At 35.1% G+C, this 20,610-nt stretch overlaps 5 protein-coding genes across 18 annotated transcripts in view; 4 read left to right on the plus strand and 1 right to left on the minus strand.

Annotated features, from left to right (window-relative positions):
- Positions 1 to 2,052: 2,052 nt before the first annotated feature.
- LOC107998846 (cyclin-dependent kinase 4) lies at positions 2,053 to 9,871 on the plus strand. 11 transcript variants are annotated; one of them, XM_028667206.2, is made up of 6 exons: positions 2,053 to 2,389; positions 3,852 to 3,954; positions 7,762 to 8,435; positions 8,504 to 8,848; positions 8,935 to 9,095; positions 9,180 to 9,871. In XM_028667206.2, the coding sequence occupies exons 1-6, from the start codon at positions 2,387 to 2,389 to the stop codon at positions 9,397 to 9,399; spliced, it is 1,506 nt and encodes a 501-aa protein (XP_028523007.1). In that variant the 5' UTR covers positions 2,053 to 2,386; the 3' UTR covers positions 9,400 to 9,871. The 11 variants fall into 11 exon arrangements, with proteins under 11 accessions (XP_028523007.1, XP_028523010.1, XP_016913847.1 ...); XM_028667203.2 differs by lacking the exon at positions 2,053 to 2,389 and adding an exon at positions 2,447 to 3,655; XM_028667204.2 differs by lacking the exon at positions 2,053 to 2,389 and adding an exon at positions 2,448 to 3,655 and having other exon boundaries at positions 3,852 to 3,907; positions 7,766 to 8,435.
- Positions 9,872 to 10,553: 682 nt separating this feature from the next.
- Positions 10,554 to 11,943, plus strand: LOC107998847 (adenosine 5'-monophosphoramidase HINT1). The gene is made up of 2 exons (XM_017058360.3): positions 10,554 to 10,873; positions 11,204 to 11,943. Exons 1-2 carry the CDS (start codon positions 10,670 to 10,672, stop codon positions 11,471 to 11,473), a joined length of 474 nt encoding a protein of 157 aa, XP_016913849.1. The 5' UTR covers positions 10,554 to 10,669; the 3' UTR covers positions 11,474 to 11,943.
- On the minus strand, positions 11,563 to 12,833 carry LOC133667157 (dihydrofolate reductase). 2 transcript variants are annotated; one of them, XM_062083627.1, is made up of 5 exons: positions 12,420 to 12,833; positions 12,188 to 12,343; positions 11,973 to 12,090; positions 11,803 to 11,912; positions 11,563 to 11,721 (listed from the first exon to the last, which is right to left on the minus strand). In XM_062083627.1, exons 1-5 carry the CDS (start codon positions 12,494 to 12,496, stop codon positions 11,646 to 11,648), a joined length of 537 nt encoding a protein of 178 aa, XP_061939611.1. In that variant the 5' UTR covers positions 12,497 to 12,833; the 3' UTR covers positions 11,563 to 11,645. The 2 variants fall into 2 exon arrangements, with proteins under 2 accessions (XP_061939611.1, XP_061939612.1); XM_062083628.1 differs by having other exon boundaries at positions 12,511 to 12,651.
- A 512-nt stretch (positions 12,834 to 13,345) lies between these two features.
- Positions 13,346 to 14,716, plus strand: LOC107998790 (translation machinery-associated protein 7 homolog). Of its 3 annotated transcripts, none has more exons than XM_017058239.3 (2): positions 13,346 to 13,475; positions 14,339 to 14,716. In XM_017058239.3, the coding sequence occupies exon 2, from the start codon at positions 14,340 to 14,342 to the stop codon at positions 14,532 to 14,534; it is 195 nt and encodes a 64-aa protein (XP_016913728.1). In that variant the 5' UTR covers positions 13,346 to 13,475; position 14,339; the 3' UTR covers positions 14,535 to 14,716. The 3 variants fall into 3 exon arrangements, with proteins under 3 accessions (XP_016913728.1, XP_016913725.1, XP_016913727.1); XM_017058236.3 differs by lacking the exon at positions 13,346 to 13,475 and adding an exon at positions 13,715 to 13,875; XM_017058238.3 differs by lacking the exon at positions 13,346 to 13,475 and adding an exon at positions 13,718 to 13,875 and having other exon boundaries at positions 14,326 to 14,716.
- A 1,155-nt stretch (positions 14,717 to 15,871) lies between these two features.
- LOC107998839 (atos homolog protein A) overlaps positions 15,872 to 20,610 on the plus strand; it is a 29,524-nt gene continuing 24,785 nt past the window's right edge. Inside the window, exon 1 of the mRNA XM_017058346.3 lies at positions 15,872 to 16,011. The gene's annotated coding sequence lies outside the window, so the exon portion shown is untranslated. The remainder of the gene's footprint in view (positions 16,012 to 20,610) is intronic.

Raw genomic sequence — 20,610 nt, forward strand, 5'->3', positions numbered from 1 at the left:
ATTCTCTATTTTCATTCCAAGCTGAACCGAACAATGGGGGATCTAAATTGGGCAAAAACCAGTCTGCCGTCTAGTTTGGTGAGGCTAGAGGCATTATGCTACAGCCGGTAACTACGCCGTCAGTCGAAGATCCTCGGAATAAGGTCCTCGTCAAGATAGTTAGACCAGTGGCCAAATCCTGATTCCAACCTTCCTTTTCCGCAACCCACAAATACCTGTAATATTCGGTGAAAGTGGTAATTAACGACGCGCGCCAACTTTATGTCCCATTCCTCTATCGTTCCGAGGATTATGTCGCGAATGGTTGGTTCATCGTACTCCTGACCGGTTATGACACCGCGCCTCTCGTCTTTTTATTTGATATTCATTTTTTTCTTTCTTTTCTTCGCGTAATTTTGCAAAATTATATTATATCTTCGACGAAACGCAAAGCTTGGATTTGAGCTTACTTCTTATATGATCTAATTGGATTGCGATCCAAATGAATATCCGTCGATCGTTCTAATCGTAGATACAGACGTTGTATGCAGGTACGTCCGTTCCTCGAAACCAATTGTCGGTCGGGTATGCCATGACCCGATGGTAATCGCGTTTCAATCCGCCGAACGATTCGGTCAATTGTTTTATTGCGCAGATTAGCAGGATAGTTATTAAAGGTCGCCTAAAAGGTCAGGATTATTTTTAGCGATTCGACCAACACGAATCGAGATAGGATCGATATGCACAATGTTGCAGCGCGGATGATAAGGAACCGAAGTGCACACTTTTCCTGGCATTCCGAAGTTCCCTCGTAGCTGTACAATCGACTTCATTGTGTTCCTCTGTTTGCCTCGAAAATATTGTTCACTGGCTTTTGTAGGAGCTTACCAGGTGTGCGCGGTTTCCAGCTGGCTGAAATAGAACTTGGAGATTGATATAAGAGGAAAAACAATTAATCCTTTATACGCTCGATACTTTCGATAATTTCGATAATTTTGTTCTTTCCTTTCTCCTAAAAAAATAATAGGATATCGCATCGTACGTGTCGAGTACATCTCTCAGTTTTTCCAGAATTTTCTATGCATATTTCTCAAATAACAGCCCATAAAACGAGACAATAGTTACTTCATAACTATTGGTTAACATCGGATATCGTACATAACGGAACTCGATTCTTATTCGTTTTTAATACCGTTGTACTTTATTTAACTAAACATATCTAGATTTTATTGCCTTTTCTAAGTTTCTTCCTTAAAATAAAATATCGTAAATTTTATCTTTTTCTTCTTTTTCATCTAATTTTATCTAATAATCTTTCTATTCAATAATTTGTACAACGTTCGAGAAAAAAAATGAGTCTCACTTTATAGCTTTCGAATTAATCATGCGCTTGTTAACAAAACTTTGCTCGGAATTTGATTAAATAACTTGGCTATTAGAATAATTGATTCACAGTAGGAGATATAGTCTCGCGTGATCACGTAATCATTTCCAGAAAGCCTCTCGTCGGGCTTAGAAATAAGTTAGCGCAAATCGTTAGTGAATAATCAGTGACGTGTATGAAAATCATAATCTGTTATACACACGGCACGATCTTAGTCACACGCAGATGCGCGAAATGATTTTCTTTCTTCTCTCCCTCCCTCTGTACTTACGCTTCCAGTAACGTCTCGTTTAATACGAGACGCCGAATATCTCTTAATTAGAAAAACGTTTCGCCCCCCTCCCCGCTCCGAGTACGCTCCAAGCGTATCGATTTAAAAATACCGTACCGCATCCCTCGCTTGCCAGAGATGAAGGACCGAAAACTTTTCCGGAATGGAACGGTGGCGGCAAAATAGGAAAGCGACGGGCGCAAAAACTCGAACGACACTTGTAGCTTGAAAAGGTTTATCCGAAAATCTCGCCCGATCCAACTATCTCCCACCTCTAGAATTCGAAGCACGTGCGTTATTCGTGGCATGCAACCGCGTTGCGAGCCTTCGTTGCGGAAATTCGGGCGCGAAAGAAAGGGGCGCCTGGGAAGTGGATGGCCATGGGCAGTCGCTGGGTCGCCCTACGAAGGGCTCTGGCAATAATGGTCCGTCCCTGGGCTGGAGAGTCTACCGGCCCATTCCATTCGAGAGCCGTCGTCTCTCGCGTACATCGGCCGTCGCAGGAAGCATTCCATTCATGTTTCGGGACGCGCAGCGGACGCTGATCGGTGGAGAAGAGAGAAACATAGCCGGATAACCGGGACTCCTCACGAGGGCTGGCGCCACCGTCAGGAACAACGACCTGCCGATACGCAGTCACGATGACAATCGGCAAGTTAACGTGAAAAACTGGAACCACGTGGTGGAAGCTGGTCGTTTTTCGACAGTTGGACCGTGTTTAGAGGGATAACTCGGACGGAAAACATTTAACTATGGTGCGTTTTCTTTGATTAATCGGCGCGCGTGTGTCGCGAAGTGACAGTGACCCCGGCTGGAAAGTTTAATCTATCGATTGTTCCCCCTCTCCCTCCCCCCTGCCATCGGAATATTCGTTTCCCTTCACGGATAGCGTGACAAATCTCTCATACGCGAGATTTCATATGCGTTGAACGCAAGGGATCGTGATTTTACGAATCCTGAAGGATCGCCTCTCTTTCTCTTGTTTGCTTCCCATCTCGTTTCTCTCTCACGATCTCGCTTCCTCTTACCGCGACCCTCTAACACTCTCTCTCCTTTTCTTTCTTTCTTCCTTTCTCTCTTTCTCCTTCTCTCCCCCCCTCCTCTGTCTTTCTCTCTCCGTCCCTTTCCCGCGATCTTTTCACGAAACCCGAAGACAAACGAAATACGGTCGAAACAAACGACAACCATCGTAAAGATTTTTATTATCCCATAAATATCGGAAACACGAAAGAGAAAATATTCCACCAGATTCTATTCCATTCTAATGGAACGTTCCCCCTCGTTCCGAGCGAAGCGTCGTCATTAAGAAATCACAATTTGACAATTGATTCAAAATTTCCCGCTGGGAGAAAGATTCATTAACGAAAAATACGTAGGAAGATAGAGCGGAGATAGAAAATTTCGATGAATAAGAGGGGCATGATTCACGGTATACCCTGGAATAACAGGCATTACACATAGAAGCGTAACGCGTTTCCGGGAACGATCGTAGTTAATATCGGCTCGGCTCGGCGATATAAAATCGAAAGAGGAGACTGTCGTCCTGTCAATAGGTAATTGAAGGGTTCCCCGGCGCGCATCGTAGCGGTAGCCGGCGTGGCGCGGTGCGGCGCGGCGCGACGCTACGCGTCGAAGTAGCGTGTCTCTCTCGGGGCTCTCTCTATTCCATAGCCTCCCTCTCCGCGTGCATACGGATAAGGCGGCCGATCGTGGCGGCAGGAGCGCATTGGAAGGGCCAGAACGGCAGCTGTCGGTAGCGGTCGATGCGAGGTCCGCTCGAAAGTGTCGGGCCTACTTCCTCGAGGGCTCGGCAACGACTAACTCTCTGTCTGCTGGCCGTATGCGTGTCCGTGGCCGGTCGTGTCAGTACTTTTCAGGTCGGTCCACAGTGCAGTTGGCTTTTACCATCGAGTTTCGAGTGGCACACAGTCGCTCGGGCTGCACGACGATTCGTCGAGTCGCCGTTGGGTTACGCTCGCGAGTGGTCGGCCGTGCTTCTCCTCGTGCAACGCCGTCAAACCGTAAGTGTCTCTCTCCTGTGCACATCCTGCCCGTGCTGTGTCTCGTGCCTCTGTCGTGCAGGCCAAAACTCTGTGCGTCCGTGTGCACGCATCTCGTAGGAGGCGGAAAGAGAGAGGGAGTGCAGCACCGAGGCAGCGTTCGTTAATACCCGCTTCCGGCACGTGGAACCGAACCGCACTCTGTTTTTCTTCGTAGCGCATCGCTGCTGCCGTCGCTCCATACTTCTCTCGTGGGAGGTCAGCACCTAGCCGGTGGGTAAGTGAAGAAACCACGCTCTCACCGGAGCAGACAGTACGTCGTACGTATATACATTTCGGAATACACCTTTTCGCCGAACGGAACGGTATATAACCTTTTCGAATTACGCGATCACGCACCTTTGCGTTACACGCACGATATTACGATAAACGGGATAGCCTCGACACGCACTTGTTGCGTGTTTTTCTTTCTTTCTTTTTCTTTTTTCCTTTGATATTATTCGAGATTGAAAAGAATCCAATGGTAAATCGATGGGATGTTTGCTCGTCGATTAACACCGATAGTCTCTTCTCTCGATGGTGTTACTTTGAGATTTTTCATCGTGAGAACGTTTGTTACGTTACGGTAGCCGTATCTCTGAAACGTGAGAACGTGGAATGTCGCGACACGTGAAGATAAGACAAGAGTCAACCACTTACTGGCGGGGGTGGATCCCCCTCGAGTTCTTCTTTTGTTTACGAATCGCGGTGTACATGCAACCACGTGGTTGCGCGTTGCAAAAGCTCGTTGAATTCGGATAGAAAAACGTTCGAATTTCGTTCCAATTATCTTTGAATGATAACCATAAGCGTTTTGAAATGCTAATTCCATTGATATTTGAAAAAAAGTCGCGGGAAAATTTTCAAGTCTCGTACCTCGTTCTTATTATTAATCGATTCCTTATCTCGATTTCAATTTATCGTAGAAAAATTTGAAAATATTTGGATACGTTATCTGTAGTAGTAATACCTACTTCAATTTTTGTACCCGTCACGATGTTCAGATCTATCGTATGCATAACAAAATTTTTTTTTTCTTTTTTTTTTTATAGAACGATACCACGTTGCACACATTGCGACGAATCGATTAGTCATGGTAAAAAGATAAATCAATAAGTGTTACTTGGTTTCAATGAGATTGTCTTTCTCTCTCTCTCTCTTTCTCTATATATATATATATATATATATATATATATATACATACGCATCGATTAATAATCGCTCTTTTCCCGTCAACAATCCAAGATCCCGACTATTTTTATTCGTTATTCGAATTTTAAATTCCAGATCGATAGTAGCGCTATGTAATTCTTGTACTTCAACACATATACGTACGCACGCACGTACACACAGGTTTTGAAACGTTCTGTTTATTGGTCGATGCGGCTTAGAAATGGAAGTGAATGGGAGGGCTGGATATAAGTGTTAGTCACACGAAAGACCCGGCCAGATAGTAGTGTCAACCCCATGAATAATCTGAAATCTACTGGCGCCTTCGTGTTTACTTTATCTATGCGCCGTTTCCTGTCTCACTGAAAGTCCAGAGTATCTCTGCTTAACATCTATATTACTTCCTGACCTGTATCTGATAATCCATTCATCGATCGTTCATTGGATTGCAGGTATTTTTTTTTCCCCCTTCCCAAGTTTAATCCAAAAACTTAATCGTTGCATCGTTTAAGCTAAAACGCTAAGATAATATGGAGGAATTGTAACATACGATAATGGGTCAGTTGATAAATTACGGCCTCGTTTACGCGGGCATCGCGTGCCCGATCGTTTCATTCATATAACTGGTTCTTCTTTGAGATTTTAAACACCCGTTTAAATGCTAGAATTCCTTTCAACATTTACGTATCATTATCGCCTCGTAACGCATAGCGCGTAAACAGTGTAACGCGTGTAGCATAATATCGAAGATACGGAAGAGTACATCGTTGGGCAATCCGAGGATCGATGTTGTAATCGATGTTAGAAAATGATTTCGATTTGTATAAGCAATATAAATCTTCGCTCCACGTGAAACAAGCTCGTATAAAAAAACCTCGCTTGCGTCCGTTCCATTCGGTTTTTTTCCTTTTTTTTTTCTTCTTCTTCTTTCAACGAATTAATAGAAAGTTTGATAGTAAGTAAGTAAGTAAGTAAGTAAGTAAAGTATTTACTTTTCTACATTCTTTGCATTTCATTTCGACTCGTCTCGTTCCCTTATCTTCTATCGAGTCGGATGAGACGCTTTCCAATGTTATCGCTCCCTTCACTGCCCACCAACACGTTCTAGTTTTTCTTTTTGTGATTCTCGGAAAAAGTTCATCGCGTTTGCATTCCTCCGCTTGTTCTCGCTTCCCGACGACGAAGCACGGGAAGGCAGAAGGCTTCTCTCTCTCTCTCGAGGGTCTCTCCTCAGGTTCGTTCCATCTCTTTTTTCTTGGAAAAACGGTTTTCTTGTATTCTTCACGAAAAGATACATTGGAAACACGTGACTGGACTGCGTAGGTGGTCCTACGGAGATTGTGTTACACGAAAACTCGTACGCTACTTTCCTTCCTACCTACTCGCAACCTCGATCTCTTTCCCCTCGATATTTTTGTTAGAACGATAGAAAACGATTGTAGAAAATACGAAGCTTGTAGCAACTCGTTTTTCGCGTTAGAAAGTTTGGTGGGTTTCACTTTTCGATCGTTTCACGTGATGAAATGTGTGTTCGTTCCTCTGTTCTCCTTTATTCCTTTTTCTCTCTCTCTCTCTCTCTCTCTCTCTCTCTTTCTCTCTCTCTCTTCTTCTTTTACACGGTCTTATCACAAAAGGAAGTTGATAAAAGAAACTAAATCAAAACGTCGAAGCCCGACTATGAAACTTCCTCCTTCCACAAAGATGATGTTTATTCTTAGTTGTGTTGACAATTTTTCGAAGTCAGCAAAAAAAGGGTGAAAGACGCTATCGTTTACGTAAATTTACGCTTTATCCACGAGTGATTCTGATACGATAAAATAATAATATTCCCTAGCGAAACGCTATATATTTTAAATTTCGAAACGATAATATAACGTATACTTTTATTACATCCTATATTGTAGAGAAGAAAAAAATCCAAATGTAAGTAAATATTACGAAATGATAAATATCTACTGTTGTCTCTTCTTTTGGCCCTTACGTTAGACGCGTACTTATTCACTATTTGAATTTTTTTCTTTTATCGCTCTGTGCTGCAATGTAAAGTAGGTATCTCTTCGTATCTCTTTACGCATTCCCACTATCTATCACATCTTCATTCAGCTTTATTATTTAGTATTTATGACGTCTAATTATTCTGTATACACAGTCGAACGGTTTACAACAATACATAAAGTTTTACGGATATTTGTCTTTCTTCTCTCATTTTATCTGCGATCGTCCCTAACTACTATTATTCTTCAAACATTATCCTCGCAAATTTGCTTAACGATAAAAAAAAGATTTTGTAACGAAACTACATTACATTGGGAAAATTTTAAAAGTGTAAATAAATAGATAGATAAAGATGAGCTCTCGAAAGAGGAAGAATCTCCCCCCTAATAAGCAGGTAAGGAAATTTTCACCGCGGAGGAAATTCGTTACCGCGCGATGGAAAATAAAAAAGGGGTGGGGTGAGAAACGAGAGACCCTTCTTATATTTACAAGATGTTCGAAAAGCGACGACGAGGCTCGGGACTATTATACGAGCGCAGGTGTCGATGCAGATGTTGCGTACAGCAGACGGTGCAACACTACCGCGTACGAAAATTTTAATGAAACTTTTACGAATCACTAATATTTAACATTCAAAATGCCACAAGTGTCTTCTTACAAGTATATCAGTTTCGTGTATATTCTCTTGCATCCAATTATTGTCTCACGTTCGACGTATACGACTTAATATCGTATTCGGAACTAATATTTACGTATCGATAATTAGGAAATTTGGATTGAAATATGGAGCGTATCGTTGTTGATGGAACAGGTGTAACATCGATTCAAAAGATTCCCTCTCTAAATTTACCGGGCCATGTTTTTTCCAGATATCCGTCTATAACTCGATGTAGAGGAAACATTGGTTTTCTTTTTCGTTTCAGGTAGAAGTCGAAATGTTGTGATGGCCGGGACATCTCGACGTCCGAGCTCAGAGCTCGGACCAGATCTTTCATCCCCCACGCCGCCTAAGAAATCGAAATTCTCCGAGGCCTCGATCGAGGGAAGACCCGAGAAGGAACATGACTTGAGCACGGAGGAACTGGAGAGCGTGGAGAAATTGTCGGCGGCATCCTCGTTACCTGAGAACACGATAGAGGTGATACCGGGGAGCGCGTCAGAAACGAATCCATTCGAGATCGGCGGGGAATCTTTGGAAACCGCGAAACAATTGAGCCAAACTAGTTTGGAGGGGCCGGCAAACGTAGCAGCGGCTGGTTCCTCGAAGGAAGGCCACTTTGGCAGTTTCGAAACGATCGCACAAATGAAGTACAGTGGCCAGAAAGAATTATCCGGTAGTTCTAACAAGAGGTCAGAGTCGGACAGCGATGTGCAAATTCAAACTTCGATAATCGGCGAGGATGCATCGTATCAGGAATTGTCTTTGATCGGAAATGGCGCTTATGGCACGGTGTACAAAGCTAAAGACTTGAACACGGGACAAGTCGTAGCTTTGAAAAAAGTTAGAGTGCCGCTGACGGCAGATGGTCTACCTACGTCCACGTTAAGAGAGATAGCCACTTTGAAACAACTGGAAAGATTCGAGCATCCGCACATTGTAAGTCTCTCCATTATGATCGGTAATGCCGTTTCTATTTGCATTTATACTCACATTTATGCATGCAGGTAAGATTATTGGACGTTTGTCAAGGGAATTATCTACACTTGCCTTCAGCCGATGGAAGGTCGGAGAGATTGGATCGAGGATTGACATTGTGGCTTGTGTTCGAGCATGTGGAAAGGGATCTAGCATCTTACATGTCCTCTTGTTCGCAGACAGGAATCCCTCCTCATGTGGTGAAACAAATGTCAAAGGAAATACTCAGAGGTGTAGAATTTTTACACAGTCATAGGATCATACACAGGGACTTGAAACCTCAAAATCTGTTGGTAACCAGGGAAGGAAGAATAAAAATTGCAGATTTCGGTTTAGCGAAAACGTACGATTTTGAAATGAGGTTGACTTCTGTGGTAGGTTAATATATATACGTATCCAATAAATTATTCACAATTTTATGTTCTAATATTTAAATCGTAGAAATTACTGTACTTTATAGGTCGTGACACAGTGGTATCGGGCTCCAGAAGTCCTCTTAGGCTGCTCTTATGCAACTCCTGTTGATATTTGGTCTGTTGGATGCATTCTAGCAGAGTTAAGTAGACTTGAACCTCTATTTCCTGGTACGAGCGAAGGTGACCAACTCGACAGGATTTTCCAGTAAGTTAATAAAGATATTGGAAAGATATTTGTTTGGAGAGAATGATTTGAACTGAATTGATTGAACTGATCCCTCCTTTACAGAATAATTGGAACTCCATCGCAGGGGGAATGGCCTGAAAATGTATCTCTTAGTTGGACAGCTTTTCCTTATAGACAACCAAAATCTTTTGCAACTATAATATCTGATCTCAATGAATATGGGTTAGATTTAATTAAAGGTATGCTTACCTTTAATCCTCATAGACGATTAACCGCGGCTCAAGCTCTCAGACATCGGTATTTTGCTGAAGATGATTCGTGATGATTAGTTTTCTTGAGTATTTTTTCTTTTCATCTTTGATAATTTTTTAAATGCAGACTGATGTTACGGTATCCAAAAATACGTAAGCATATTATTTTATTTTTTTTTAGTGTAAGAATATCATAGTACTTTTCTTTTTTTAGAAAATAGTATAGTTTATTATGAATATAATATACGAATATGAATCCTCGTAATTATGTACGGCTTATAAATATTCCTTTCTTATTAAGGAATTATAATTGCAAAATACGTTTACTACAGTTTATGAAACTATCGTTATATTTAAATTCTATAGCTATTGCATTTGAAAGATCATCGTAATTTAAGTATACATAGTCGTTAAATAGTACAGTAAGTAATAGCTTTCTAAGCTTTGTTTAGATAATCGTATAATTTCCATTATTTGTGTATGTAACAATGACATTATTGATATTTATTTAAGTAATATATCTAAATAGCATTTCCGTTTCTATTTTCTATTTTCATGATTTCGTGATGAATCTATTCTTATTTCCACGTTATTTCATTTTCACGTTATAATACCTCTCAACTAGTAAATATTTTCTAATAAGAATAAATAGGATTCATCTTCGCGCACCAAAAACAATTTCGTATAATGATTGATTAGGTGTGCCTTCCAAAGTTGTTGGAATATTCATAACCTATGCCTTAATTTTCTATGTAATGCTAAACTTAATTATAAGCATATTATTAAGTAGCATTATTCTTGTAAGACTGGGGCCTATTGACCCGTTAGATTCGTTGGAAAGATATAGGATTTCCCACAAAAAACCAGAAAGTACACTGCCATATGTATGTAAAACAAATAATAGCACGTAAAATGTATTTTATCTTTAGTATATATAAATCATATGAATAATATTTATATATATATATGTATATATTTATATACATATATATATATATATATATATATAAATCTAAGTAAATACATAATTTGTAAAAATACGTGAAAAACCTTTAAAAAGACTGTACAACAAAATAAAGATTTTATAGTTTTATATATCGAAACTATTCTTAAACCAAAGTTAAATTAAATTAAGCTAAAAAAATTTATACTTTTATAAATCGAGAAACAGATAATATAATATCGTGATGCAACATTGTATCGATTCAAATTGGCCGCCATTTAATATTCGTGACTTAGCATCTTGAACATTGCAGCTTTTTTATTATACAACAATTAGTAATGAATTTGTGATAGTCATATGTTAATTTTGTAGACCAAAATATATTGAATCCGCTCGAAATGAGATTGTTTTTAAATCTCGGGATAACTTCATTTAAACAATTACTATATATCAATACCAATCTATTAAATCGTTCTTCATGTTGGAGAAAAATGGCGACCGAAGTGGAAAAAGCCCAAGTTGCAGCTCCTACGGGAGATACTATTTTCGGGAAGATACTTCGTAAAGAAATACCTTGTAATTTCATTTATGAAGATGATAAGGTAAAATGAATCGAATTATTTAAAAATTATTTTTAAATTTCAAATGTTTTATTTTCATTTTATTACAAAATGTAAGTAAGGTTATATATTTTGTTGTGTTTCCATGACAATTTTCTTTTTTTATATTTTATATTTTATTATTAAATAATTTATCATTACATTTTCAAATCTCAATTTTTGAATATCTTGTAACTACATTCCTTTGAATAATAATTCAATATTTAAAATTTTTTTTTTTTTGTAAATGCTATGAATACGTAAAATTTGAAATATTCTTATATAATTTATATCCTTGTTAAGATTCTAAGAAAAAATTTTTTAATATTTTAGTGCGTTGCATTTCAAGATATAAATGCTCAAGCACCAGTGCATTTTCTAGTAATTCCACGAAAACCAATTTCACAACTTTCAAAAGCCGAAGATGCGGACGAAGCTTTGTTGGGACATTTAATGCTTATTGCCCGTAAAGTGGCGAAGCAACAAGGCCTCGATAATGGTTTTCGTTTGGTTATCAACGATGGTAAACATGGTGCACAATCAGTATATCATTTGCATATACATGTTCTTGGTGGTCGCCAAATGCATTGGCCCCCAGGCTAAAAAATTATATTTCATTTAATACAATTCTATATGCAGTTATAAATTTTTAAGAAATATCTTTTGTCAATAATAAAGTATTGAAGAAAATATTGTTTATAATTAATTATTTTTATTGTAAAATTAAAAATGTTATAATATTTGAAAAATGTTATTTTGAAACCAAATGAAAAATCTATTGTTTTTTATATACTTCATATACGAATTGTATATCATTTTCTTCTTGAATTCCTTGTGGTATGTTTGGATCTCTAAAAAAAAAAAAAAAAAAAGAAAAAAAAAAGAAAAAAGGAAAGTAATTTTATAATGATATTATTATGTAAAGAACTTACTCTGTTAAAACAAAATCATTAGGGATAGTTGGAAAAAATGTATCACACTCAAAATATTTTTTTATTCTTGTCAAATATAATCGATAAAAATTTGGAGATTCCATTGCTGCCTGCGATTAAATTTAAATTATAATTAAAAAATTCTCATTAATTTTGTATAAACAACGCACCTTGTATACGGAACTTCCTCCCATTACCCATATATTTTCAATTCGATCTTTAATTTTTTCAATAACTTCAAAAGCATGTGGAATACTTTTACATACAATCACATCATTCCCATAATCCCTAAATATTTTTAATGATTTTCTTATTATATTTATTATTTTTCTCATTTTATTATAATTTTATTATTATAATATTTTATTATAAAAATAAGTCTTACAAAGATTGTGATGTTAAAATAATGTTTATTCGATTTTTCAAAGGCTTATGTTCTTTTGGAATAGATTCCCATGTTCTACGTCCCATCAGTACAACATTTCTTTTGTTTGCGTTTTTCGTATTCATAGTCATAGATGTAAAAAATGCCAATTCACTTCTACAATCATTTAATAACAAATAGATTAAAATGCGTTATTTATATTTAATTTATGATATATTCGTTATTTTTCTACTTGAGTTTCCATGGTAATGTTCCTTTTACACCAATACCCATTCCTTCACATGTTGCTGCAATTAAATTTAAATTCATTTTTTAACACTAACACTTAATGTTAATTAATGAATGAATCGGTATGAATCACTAATTTTTCTTAACACGTGGTTATTAAAAATCGTTAATTCACCAATATACGTTGCTTGGTTTATCAGTATATTATCTTAATTGTTTAATAATCATTACATAATTATTACAATAGCTTTATATAAATCCAAATTGATGAAACAACATTAAGATATATACTATATATATATTTATATATTTAATTATATATTATATATACATATATATATATATATATATATAAAATGGAATATGGAATTCTTGTACGAATCTATTAGTGAAACGAATTGCAAACTCTCCAATCCAGCACACCTTAAAATATTGATATAATATAGAGGATAGTACAATGTAAGTAGTAATGTTCAAAATAAAAATATATTCAAAAATAGGAAAAGATTTATATAATATATAAATCTATTTATTTGTTGTGTTACATATTTAATTCATTTATTTTAAATTATTATTAAAATTCAAACAATCAATATAATTTGTTTAATAATCATTACATAATTATTACAATAGCTTTACATAAATCCAAATTGATGAAACAACATTAAGATATATACTATATATATATTTATATATTTAATTATATATATATATATATATATATATATATATATATATATATATATATATATATATATATATATATAAAATGGAATATGGAATTCTTATACGAATGTATTTAGTGAAATTGCAAACTTAGCTTTACATAAATCTAAATTGATGAAACAACATTAAGATATCTACTATATATATATATTTATATATTTAATTAAATATTATATATACATATATATATATATATATTATATATACATATATATATATATATATATAAAATGGAATATGACATTCTTGTACGAATATATTTAGTGAAACGAATTGCAAACTCTCCAATCCAGCACACCTTAAAATATTGATATAATATAGAGGATAGTACAATGTTCAAAACAAAAATGTATTCAAAAATAGGAAAAGATTTATATAATATATAAATATATTTATTTGTTACACATTTAATTCATTTATTTTAAATTATCATTAAAATTCAAACAATCAATATAATTTAACATTGATAAAAAATTTGCTAAAAGAATTAATATTAAATGAAAATATTAATAATTTATCATTATGTGTCGCCACAAGTACTACAAAACGATTTGATATATAGATATATAGTTATTCAATAGATGGCAGCACAGTTTAGTTTTTTAGTATCATGCGACATTTCAGTTTTAGACGTAATAACCAAACTTTGTTCTTGCATATTTAAAATACTAATTACAGTACATTAAATTCTTTACATTAATTGGATTACTCGTTAAGTTTGATTATATCATAAGGTAAAAAAATTATTATTACTGTTTATTTTGATAAATATAAATAATCATTGCTTTAATTAAACTTTAGTATGATTGCTTTACACGTTGTGAACATTGATTTCGAAATCATTTTTATTTCATTCAAGTTTATTTCATTCAAAATTTTATTATTTATATAATTTTATATACATATATTTTTTATTATTTATATAATATATTTATATAAGTTCTTTTTTCAAATATTTTTTATAAATTTCAATATATCAAATCCTATAAGTAACAAAATATATAGGTTATTGTTTCAAAAAATTGATTTGCAATTTGATAACAATTCAAATTTTTATTCGAAATTAATTATTATAATTAATAAAATATAATTATCTTGTAATTATACGAAAATAAAGAAATTTCTTATAATTTCGTTATTTTTTTTCAAAAATTTATTTATTAATTTTTATAAAATTATAAAAGTTTGTACTTTTAGAATGTCTGGTCGTGAAGGAGGTAAGAAAAAGCCTCTTAAGGCACCAAAAAAGGAACAAAAAGTTTTGGATGAAGAAGATCTAGCATTCAAACAAAAGCAAAAGGAGCAACAGAAAGCACTTGCTGAAGCTGCTAAGAAAGCAAGTCAAAGAGGACCTCTTGTAACAGGCGGTATAAAGAAATCTGGCAAAAAATGATTTATTTAAGACTGATGAAAGATGCAATCAATATGCACACATGTTCTTATCAAGACATAATTTTGATATTATTAACTAGTATACCATCCAATTTTGGATTTCCTACACACTGATAAATAATTAATATCTGTAAATAAAACATTTATGAACTGAATCACAGCAATATATGCATTTCATAGGTATTTGCATTTTTATTGTTGAACAATTTAATATGTTTCATATGTTTGTAATTGTTCTATTTAAATATTAAGTATGGATAATAATAAAATAATAAAATTCTTATTAAATAACTCGTTTCTAAAAATTAGAAAAAAATTTAGGATCCTATGATCGTCGATTTATTATCGTTGATTAAATTATTTCACTTATAATTAATATTTCATATTTTAATTAATACTTCATACTTTTTAATTGCTTAATCCTACATTTGATCTCATTTAACTGTCAAATAATAAACCGTTGCATCAATTAACCTTGAATTAAAGTACTCTAAATAAAGATTTTAAATTCGTCTCAATGATATAGTCACGTGTATTAAATTGACGATACCATTGTAAAATTTTATCGATAAATTACGAAATTATAGAAAATATAAATAATAATTAATAAATAATATTTATTAATTTTATTTTTTCGAATATTTATTTCTTCAGAACAAGTACAAACATATATCCATTGAAGAAACGTGAATTACAGCTGATTGCCATATGATCGGCAGTGTTGGCAACTTTTGCGAAAAAAATTTCTTAATCATACTCTCTCTAAACCTCTTCGTTTCGTATTGTATTAGTTTTAAAGCGAAATATATATTTTAGATAAGGTTAATAACGCAGTTTTCGATGTTCCATTTATTTAAGAAAAATAAATTTTATTTCAGCATTTATATAAATTCTTTAAATTCTTTTTAAATAAATAAAGAAATTTGATAAACATTTTATTATTCTACCTTCTAAACTTTTATTCGTGTATCGTAAATTGTATTACCGTATTATTTGAAATGAATCTTGTAATATGAAAAAAAATTAGTAAGATTACGTAGTGTATTCTTTAAAAAGAATCTATAATGCATACAGTAAATATTTGGACTAAATATCATTTCATTTGGTTTTAGATAAAACTTTGGGTCCCATCATATTGGAAGAGAATAGTTACTTTATTGAACGCATATTGGTGAGCGTGAGATCTCACGAAGAGCTGTCACTGGCTGGGTCAGTTGGCAACAGACCTTCGAGGTGGTCATAGCTGCTTGTGCTGTCTTAATCCTGCATCCGTCAAAACTCTCTTATCGAGTTTGCATGTAAAGAATAGTCGAAAGAGTTCTCGTGTGTGCTGTGACAGAAAAGACATAACAGCGAGGAACGAATTCACGAGTGCGTCGATAGTTCGGGAAAACCATGGAGCTCGTTAGGATCATTTGACCCACGGGAACGACTCCAGGCTCGGTGGATCGTGCTACCTCGCGTGATATTACAAATCGGTGAGTACAAGCCACTCTCTTTCTCTTTCTTTGTGTGACAGTTTGTTTCTGTTCTTTTAACGAAGAACAAAGACGAAAAGTATTCTCTTTCTCATTCTACTATATGTGTCATATAAATGCTTTGTATCATGAACAATATGATGCATGTATTGCGTGTGCCCACAAAGGGACACCATGATATTCACCTGCATCACTTACCATATTGCAAACTTTATGCTTTTTTTCGACCTCTTCCACCCTCAAAGGGTTGTATCGTAACTACTAGTGAGATGATCGAGCGCGATTTCCTGGCTTGACATGTGTGGGTAACACTGTAGTCATAAATAAACGGCTTATTGTAGTGTATTGTGAGAGGAAAAGAGAAGAGCATACAGTTAATGCGTATATCTAGTCTCTTGCCACGCGTATTTCGTTCGGGTAAGAAGTTTGGATTTTTTCATATTGTAACGTTGCAAACTTTTTGATAGAAGGTCATTAGTTTGTACAATTTACTTTAGTTGATAAATTAAACAACCAATAGAAATATGTTAGAAGAAATTCACGCAATTGATTAAAATTAAAAATTACAACATGATAATTTTCTATTCGTGATGTAAATTTGTTATAATGTTTTTGATATTTTAATTTTTTTAAATTCGATTTTATTGTGTTTAATCATTTTGGATATAAAAAAAATTGAATTTATCCATGATAGGTTATTTGATCAATTATCAGATCATATGATTACTAAATTTCATAAATTTTTAAATTCTTCGTATCAAATTCGTAAAATTTCTCAATCTTATTTAAATTTAATCTATATAATAAGTCACATTTCTATTGACAGGTTTAATTAAATCTCACGAATGCTACTTTAAATGCATGGAAAAAATGTAATTATTTTGCATCTCAAAATCTTTGTCAGGGGATACCTTGACACATCGAAGTATTGCACAACGCTGTTAGTTACGAAAAACCGTTGATCATTCTTTTGAAATTGTTCAAATCGTTTCCACGTCTCAATCGATTCGTGACTCGTCGCGATGAATCGCGAAGAATCGTGAAATAATCGCTGCGACAAACTTATGACGCATTCGAATGCACACGTGGAAAAGCTCGAGGGTGAGTGGCGTGTCACCGACGGTGCTTTAATATAACTCGATATAAATCACGAACGTATCGAGGTTAACTTTGACCTTCTTAATATAGCGGAACCTCATGCTTCGGAATTCTCATATTCTTTATTAATTTCGACCACGTATTGCATCAGTATTTTGACGTATCGAAACTCACGTGAGTACCAGTGATTTAATAGATTTAACATGAGACTTTATATGCGATATTGTTAAATATGGAAAATTACTTTAATCTTATTCTTTTTTTTATCCAGTTTTCTTTATTCATATTGCGTATGCCATTAGTATGGCAGTGTATTGCGTCAGACTTCCAATAATGAAAACCACGTGTACGATGAGATTATATTAAGGTAATTACGAAATAAAATACATCTACGTCCAATTATTATATTTCGAAAGGATTTCGTATTCGATGAATAATCGATATGGGAAATTTTAAAATTTGATCACTCGCGAAAGATAAAGGGATTTATTTAAATATTCGGTCGTCAAAGTTACAGTACGTTAGCGATATAGTTACAGTATATAAAAATTCAATATTTTTGTGATAATATTGTTCGAAAGAAAATATAATTTTTGTCGATAGAAGAATAATAGATACAATTGGTGCAATTTTTCGTGTACGGATATGTGTATTTTGTCTCGGTTGTCTGCATTCTAAGTGCATCAGTTTCTCATCGTTAGTTTTGGCCTCGTCATCGCGCTTGTGTACTCGCTGCTAGAGTAACCTTGTGCAACGCTTTACCGATTCGCACCTACGAATCTTCTACAGAATTCTTTTTTTTTTTTTTTTTTTGCATTAAAAAGATAACAACGGAATGAGATTTTTTTATTCCGTTGAATGAATTCAACGAGCTTCCGTATCAATTGATACCAATTAGCTGTGTTATTATAAAGATTGCACGTAAGCATCGCTTACGTCAATTATTGATTCGATTCGACCCTAAAAAAAAATAATTATATCTTAAATAATTTTCTTTTTTATTTACTCTTTTAATTCTTTTTCTCGTCGTACAAACGTGATTCGTCGTACATACGAGATTATGTTAAATATTTCATAATCGTTTCACTTTGGACGAAGTAAACACAGCTATAAACATTCGAGTTCATGATCGTTTAATGACAACAATCAATTCTTATACGAGTCATTTCTATGCGCATAATATAATACCAAAATTGATACCAAACCAGTGGTCAAAGTTTAATTATATATATTCAAATCCTATGTATACTTCATGTAGAAATTCTGTTTCAATTCTGGTTCATTATAGATAGAAAACGAATATAGAGAACGAATTACAGAGGATGAATAGAAATCTATTCAAGGTAAGATGGTGGTTAGTTTCGATCGGACGTTTAACTCTTTAATACTCTTTAATTTACAATTCCGTGAGAAAAAATCTTAACAATTCAAGCATACAAAGGAAATTTTCCTCTTGTATAAAAAATTTAAATTTCGAACACGTTATAAGATTAATCAAACACGAGTATTTAACGATATTACGTAAATACATATGACTGACACAAAAGCTGGAATTATCAGAGATCTCTTTGAATCTCATTTAAATACATTTACGTTCGTAAATCAGTAACGACGTCGTGTATGCAATATTGTAGCAGTGAAAACGCGGAAATCCTTTGCATACTTTTAAAGATTGAAGCCTAAGAGAACAGCTCAACCACTTAGCCAATGCTAATTCGAGCGTTGACTAAAATCGCTTCGGCTAAAAGGGTTAACGATAAAACGTGCCAATTTTCTCGCTACGTCGTAATTCGTGCTGTCAATATAAGCACGAATTCTAACCCATCCTATTCAATCCGGTGATAAGCCGTCGGGCCACGTCCGATGAAGCTATACACGGTCTCGACCTCTTTCTTCCTACTCTTATCAATATGCATACGTTCACGCCGCTATAGTAAGATTAGACCCGTTAACTTTCTGAATTGAAAATCCTTTCTCTTTTGATCGTTCTACCATCTCTTGTTTTTTATCCATAACTTTTTCCGGATCGATTCTTTAAATTTCGTAAAAGTGGTCGAAAAATATACAGGTTCAACAGCTAGATAAGCGGTGAGTCGGGTAAACGAGCTGACCCACATTGTCGAAGAACCGTTCGTACGAGCAGGATGTGTACGTGTTCAGTGAACGTTCGTATGCACCGGAACACTCATGCGTTCCGTGACGACAGAATGCATCAATCGAGAAAGGCCCTTTCCGTTACTCCGCTCTCTTGTCACTTCCACACCGATAATTACTCATTATGGATTAAGTAGCCAGGTTGATTATTTATCGCTTCGATCTAATAACAATTTATCGAATTTTATCGAAATTGTACATTTGGCATTTTCGAAACATTTTCGGCCACACTCGTATTGACGAGTAACAATTGTGTTAGGCTTATCGTGCAACGATTGATTCCCATTTTTCTCTTTTATTGTTGCATCGAATTCTCACGGAAAAAAAAAAGAAAAAAACTCGTTCTTCAAAGTCAATCTCGTAATCGAAACTATTGAGAAACTGTATTCAACGTGCACAAATAGTTCCTTCGCATCTAATAAAATAATGACGGTATCGTGATGCGGTCTGTTATAATTTTACGATCTTACAACCAGCCAATGACTCATCTCACGGCTAATCGCAACGGGCTCTAAAGTTTCCTTTGCTTGCACGGCTCGACTCTCGGGAGAGTGCGAATAACCACATCTTTGACACGTTCGTGCATCTTCTTTATATATATATACATTACGTCGTTATATCACGTATGATCTCTCGATCATATTACGATCCCAATTAGTTTCTCGATCGGAGAATTAAGATTCGCGAATCGTTTCGAGATCGATCGAAGCTACGATCGAAGCTGGGCTCGTTCACTCGTCTTTTATATTCAACCAGTTTCGTAACTAATCGGTTCGCGCTATACGCGTTGTCGTTGACAAGACATAATACCACGATACACCTTATGTAAGCCCGATACATGCGAGATAGAAGATAGCAATGCACGTGTTATCTGAGAGACGAGACCGCAGCCTTGTTCGGGGACGATGCAACTGCATTGCACCTTGCCCACATCGCGATATCGCCTCTAACGCTCTGCTCCCCAGTTTAGTTTAGCCAAGGTTGATAGTGAATTTCCATTTGGTCGGGCGGAAATCCTTCTCCCGCGATTTCGAGGAAAACTTGGGCTTGGCTCGTTTGCTCGCCTCGATTGTGAAACGAGTGAACACGTTCTACTTTTTCTAATTGTTTCTCCAATCTTAATGCCTTAGTTTTCACCGTTTCACCGATTGATGAAACAACAAACGAACTCGAATTATCGTTGAGAAATATAATTTTCTAATTACATTTCTCGATCAAACTATACGCAGAAATTTTTAAGGAAGCGGAAAGTTTCATGAATCAAACATATTACGGTTATTCTTTCTGCCATTCCAGCTGTCAGGTATCTCGATAACTATCGGTTTCGCTCGCTTTCACCGCGATTCA

This window comes from Apis cerana, linkage group LG13, assembly GCF_029169275.1.
Source record: "Apis cerana isolate GH-2021 linkage group LG13, AcerK_1.0, whole genome shotgun sequence".
Taxonomy (NCBI): Eukaryota; Metazoa; Arthropoda; class Insecta; order Hymenoptera; family Apidae; genus Apis; species Apis cerana.

Bases quoted from the DNA above. Each gene is read 5' to 3' on its own strand.
- LOC107998846 (XM_028667203.2), top strand. From the start codon at position 3,398: ATGCGAGGTCCGCTCGAAAGTGTCGGGCCTACTTCCTCGAGGGCTCGG. The intron at 3,656-3,851 runs GTAAGTGTCTCT...TTTTCTTCGTAG, and splicing joins TCGTGCAACGCCGTCAAACC to CGCATCGCTGCTGCCGTCGC. The intron at 3,955-7,761 runs GTACGTATATAC...TTTTCGTTTCAG, and splicing joins ACCGGAGCAGACAGTACGTC to GTAGAAGTCGAAATGTTGTG.
- LOC107998847 (XM_017058360.3), top strand. From the start codon at position 10,670: ATGAGATTGTTTTTAAATCTCGGGATAACTTCATTTAAACAATTACTA. The intron at 10,874-11,203 runs GTAAAATGAATC...TTAATATTTTAG, and splicing joins TCATTTATGAAGATGATAAG to TGCGTTGCATTTCAAGATAT.
- LOC133667157 (XM_062083627.1), bottom strand. From the start codon at position 12,496: ATGAATTTAAATTTAATTGCAGCAACATGTGAAGGAATGGGTATTGGT. The intron at 12,091-12,187 runs GTAAGACTTATT...AAAAATATTTAG, and splicing joins ATTTTAACATCACAATCTTT to GGATTATGGGAATGATGTGA. The intron at 11,722-11,802 runs GTAAGTTCTTTA...TTTTTTTTTTAG, and splicing joins AATGATTTTGTTTTAACAGA to AGATCCAAACATACCACAAG.
- LOC107998790 (XM_017058239.3), top strand. From the start codon at position 14,340: ATGTCTGGTCGTGAAGGAGGTAAGAAAAAGCCTCTTAAGGCACCAAAA.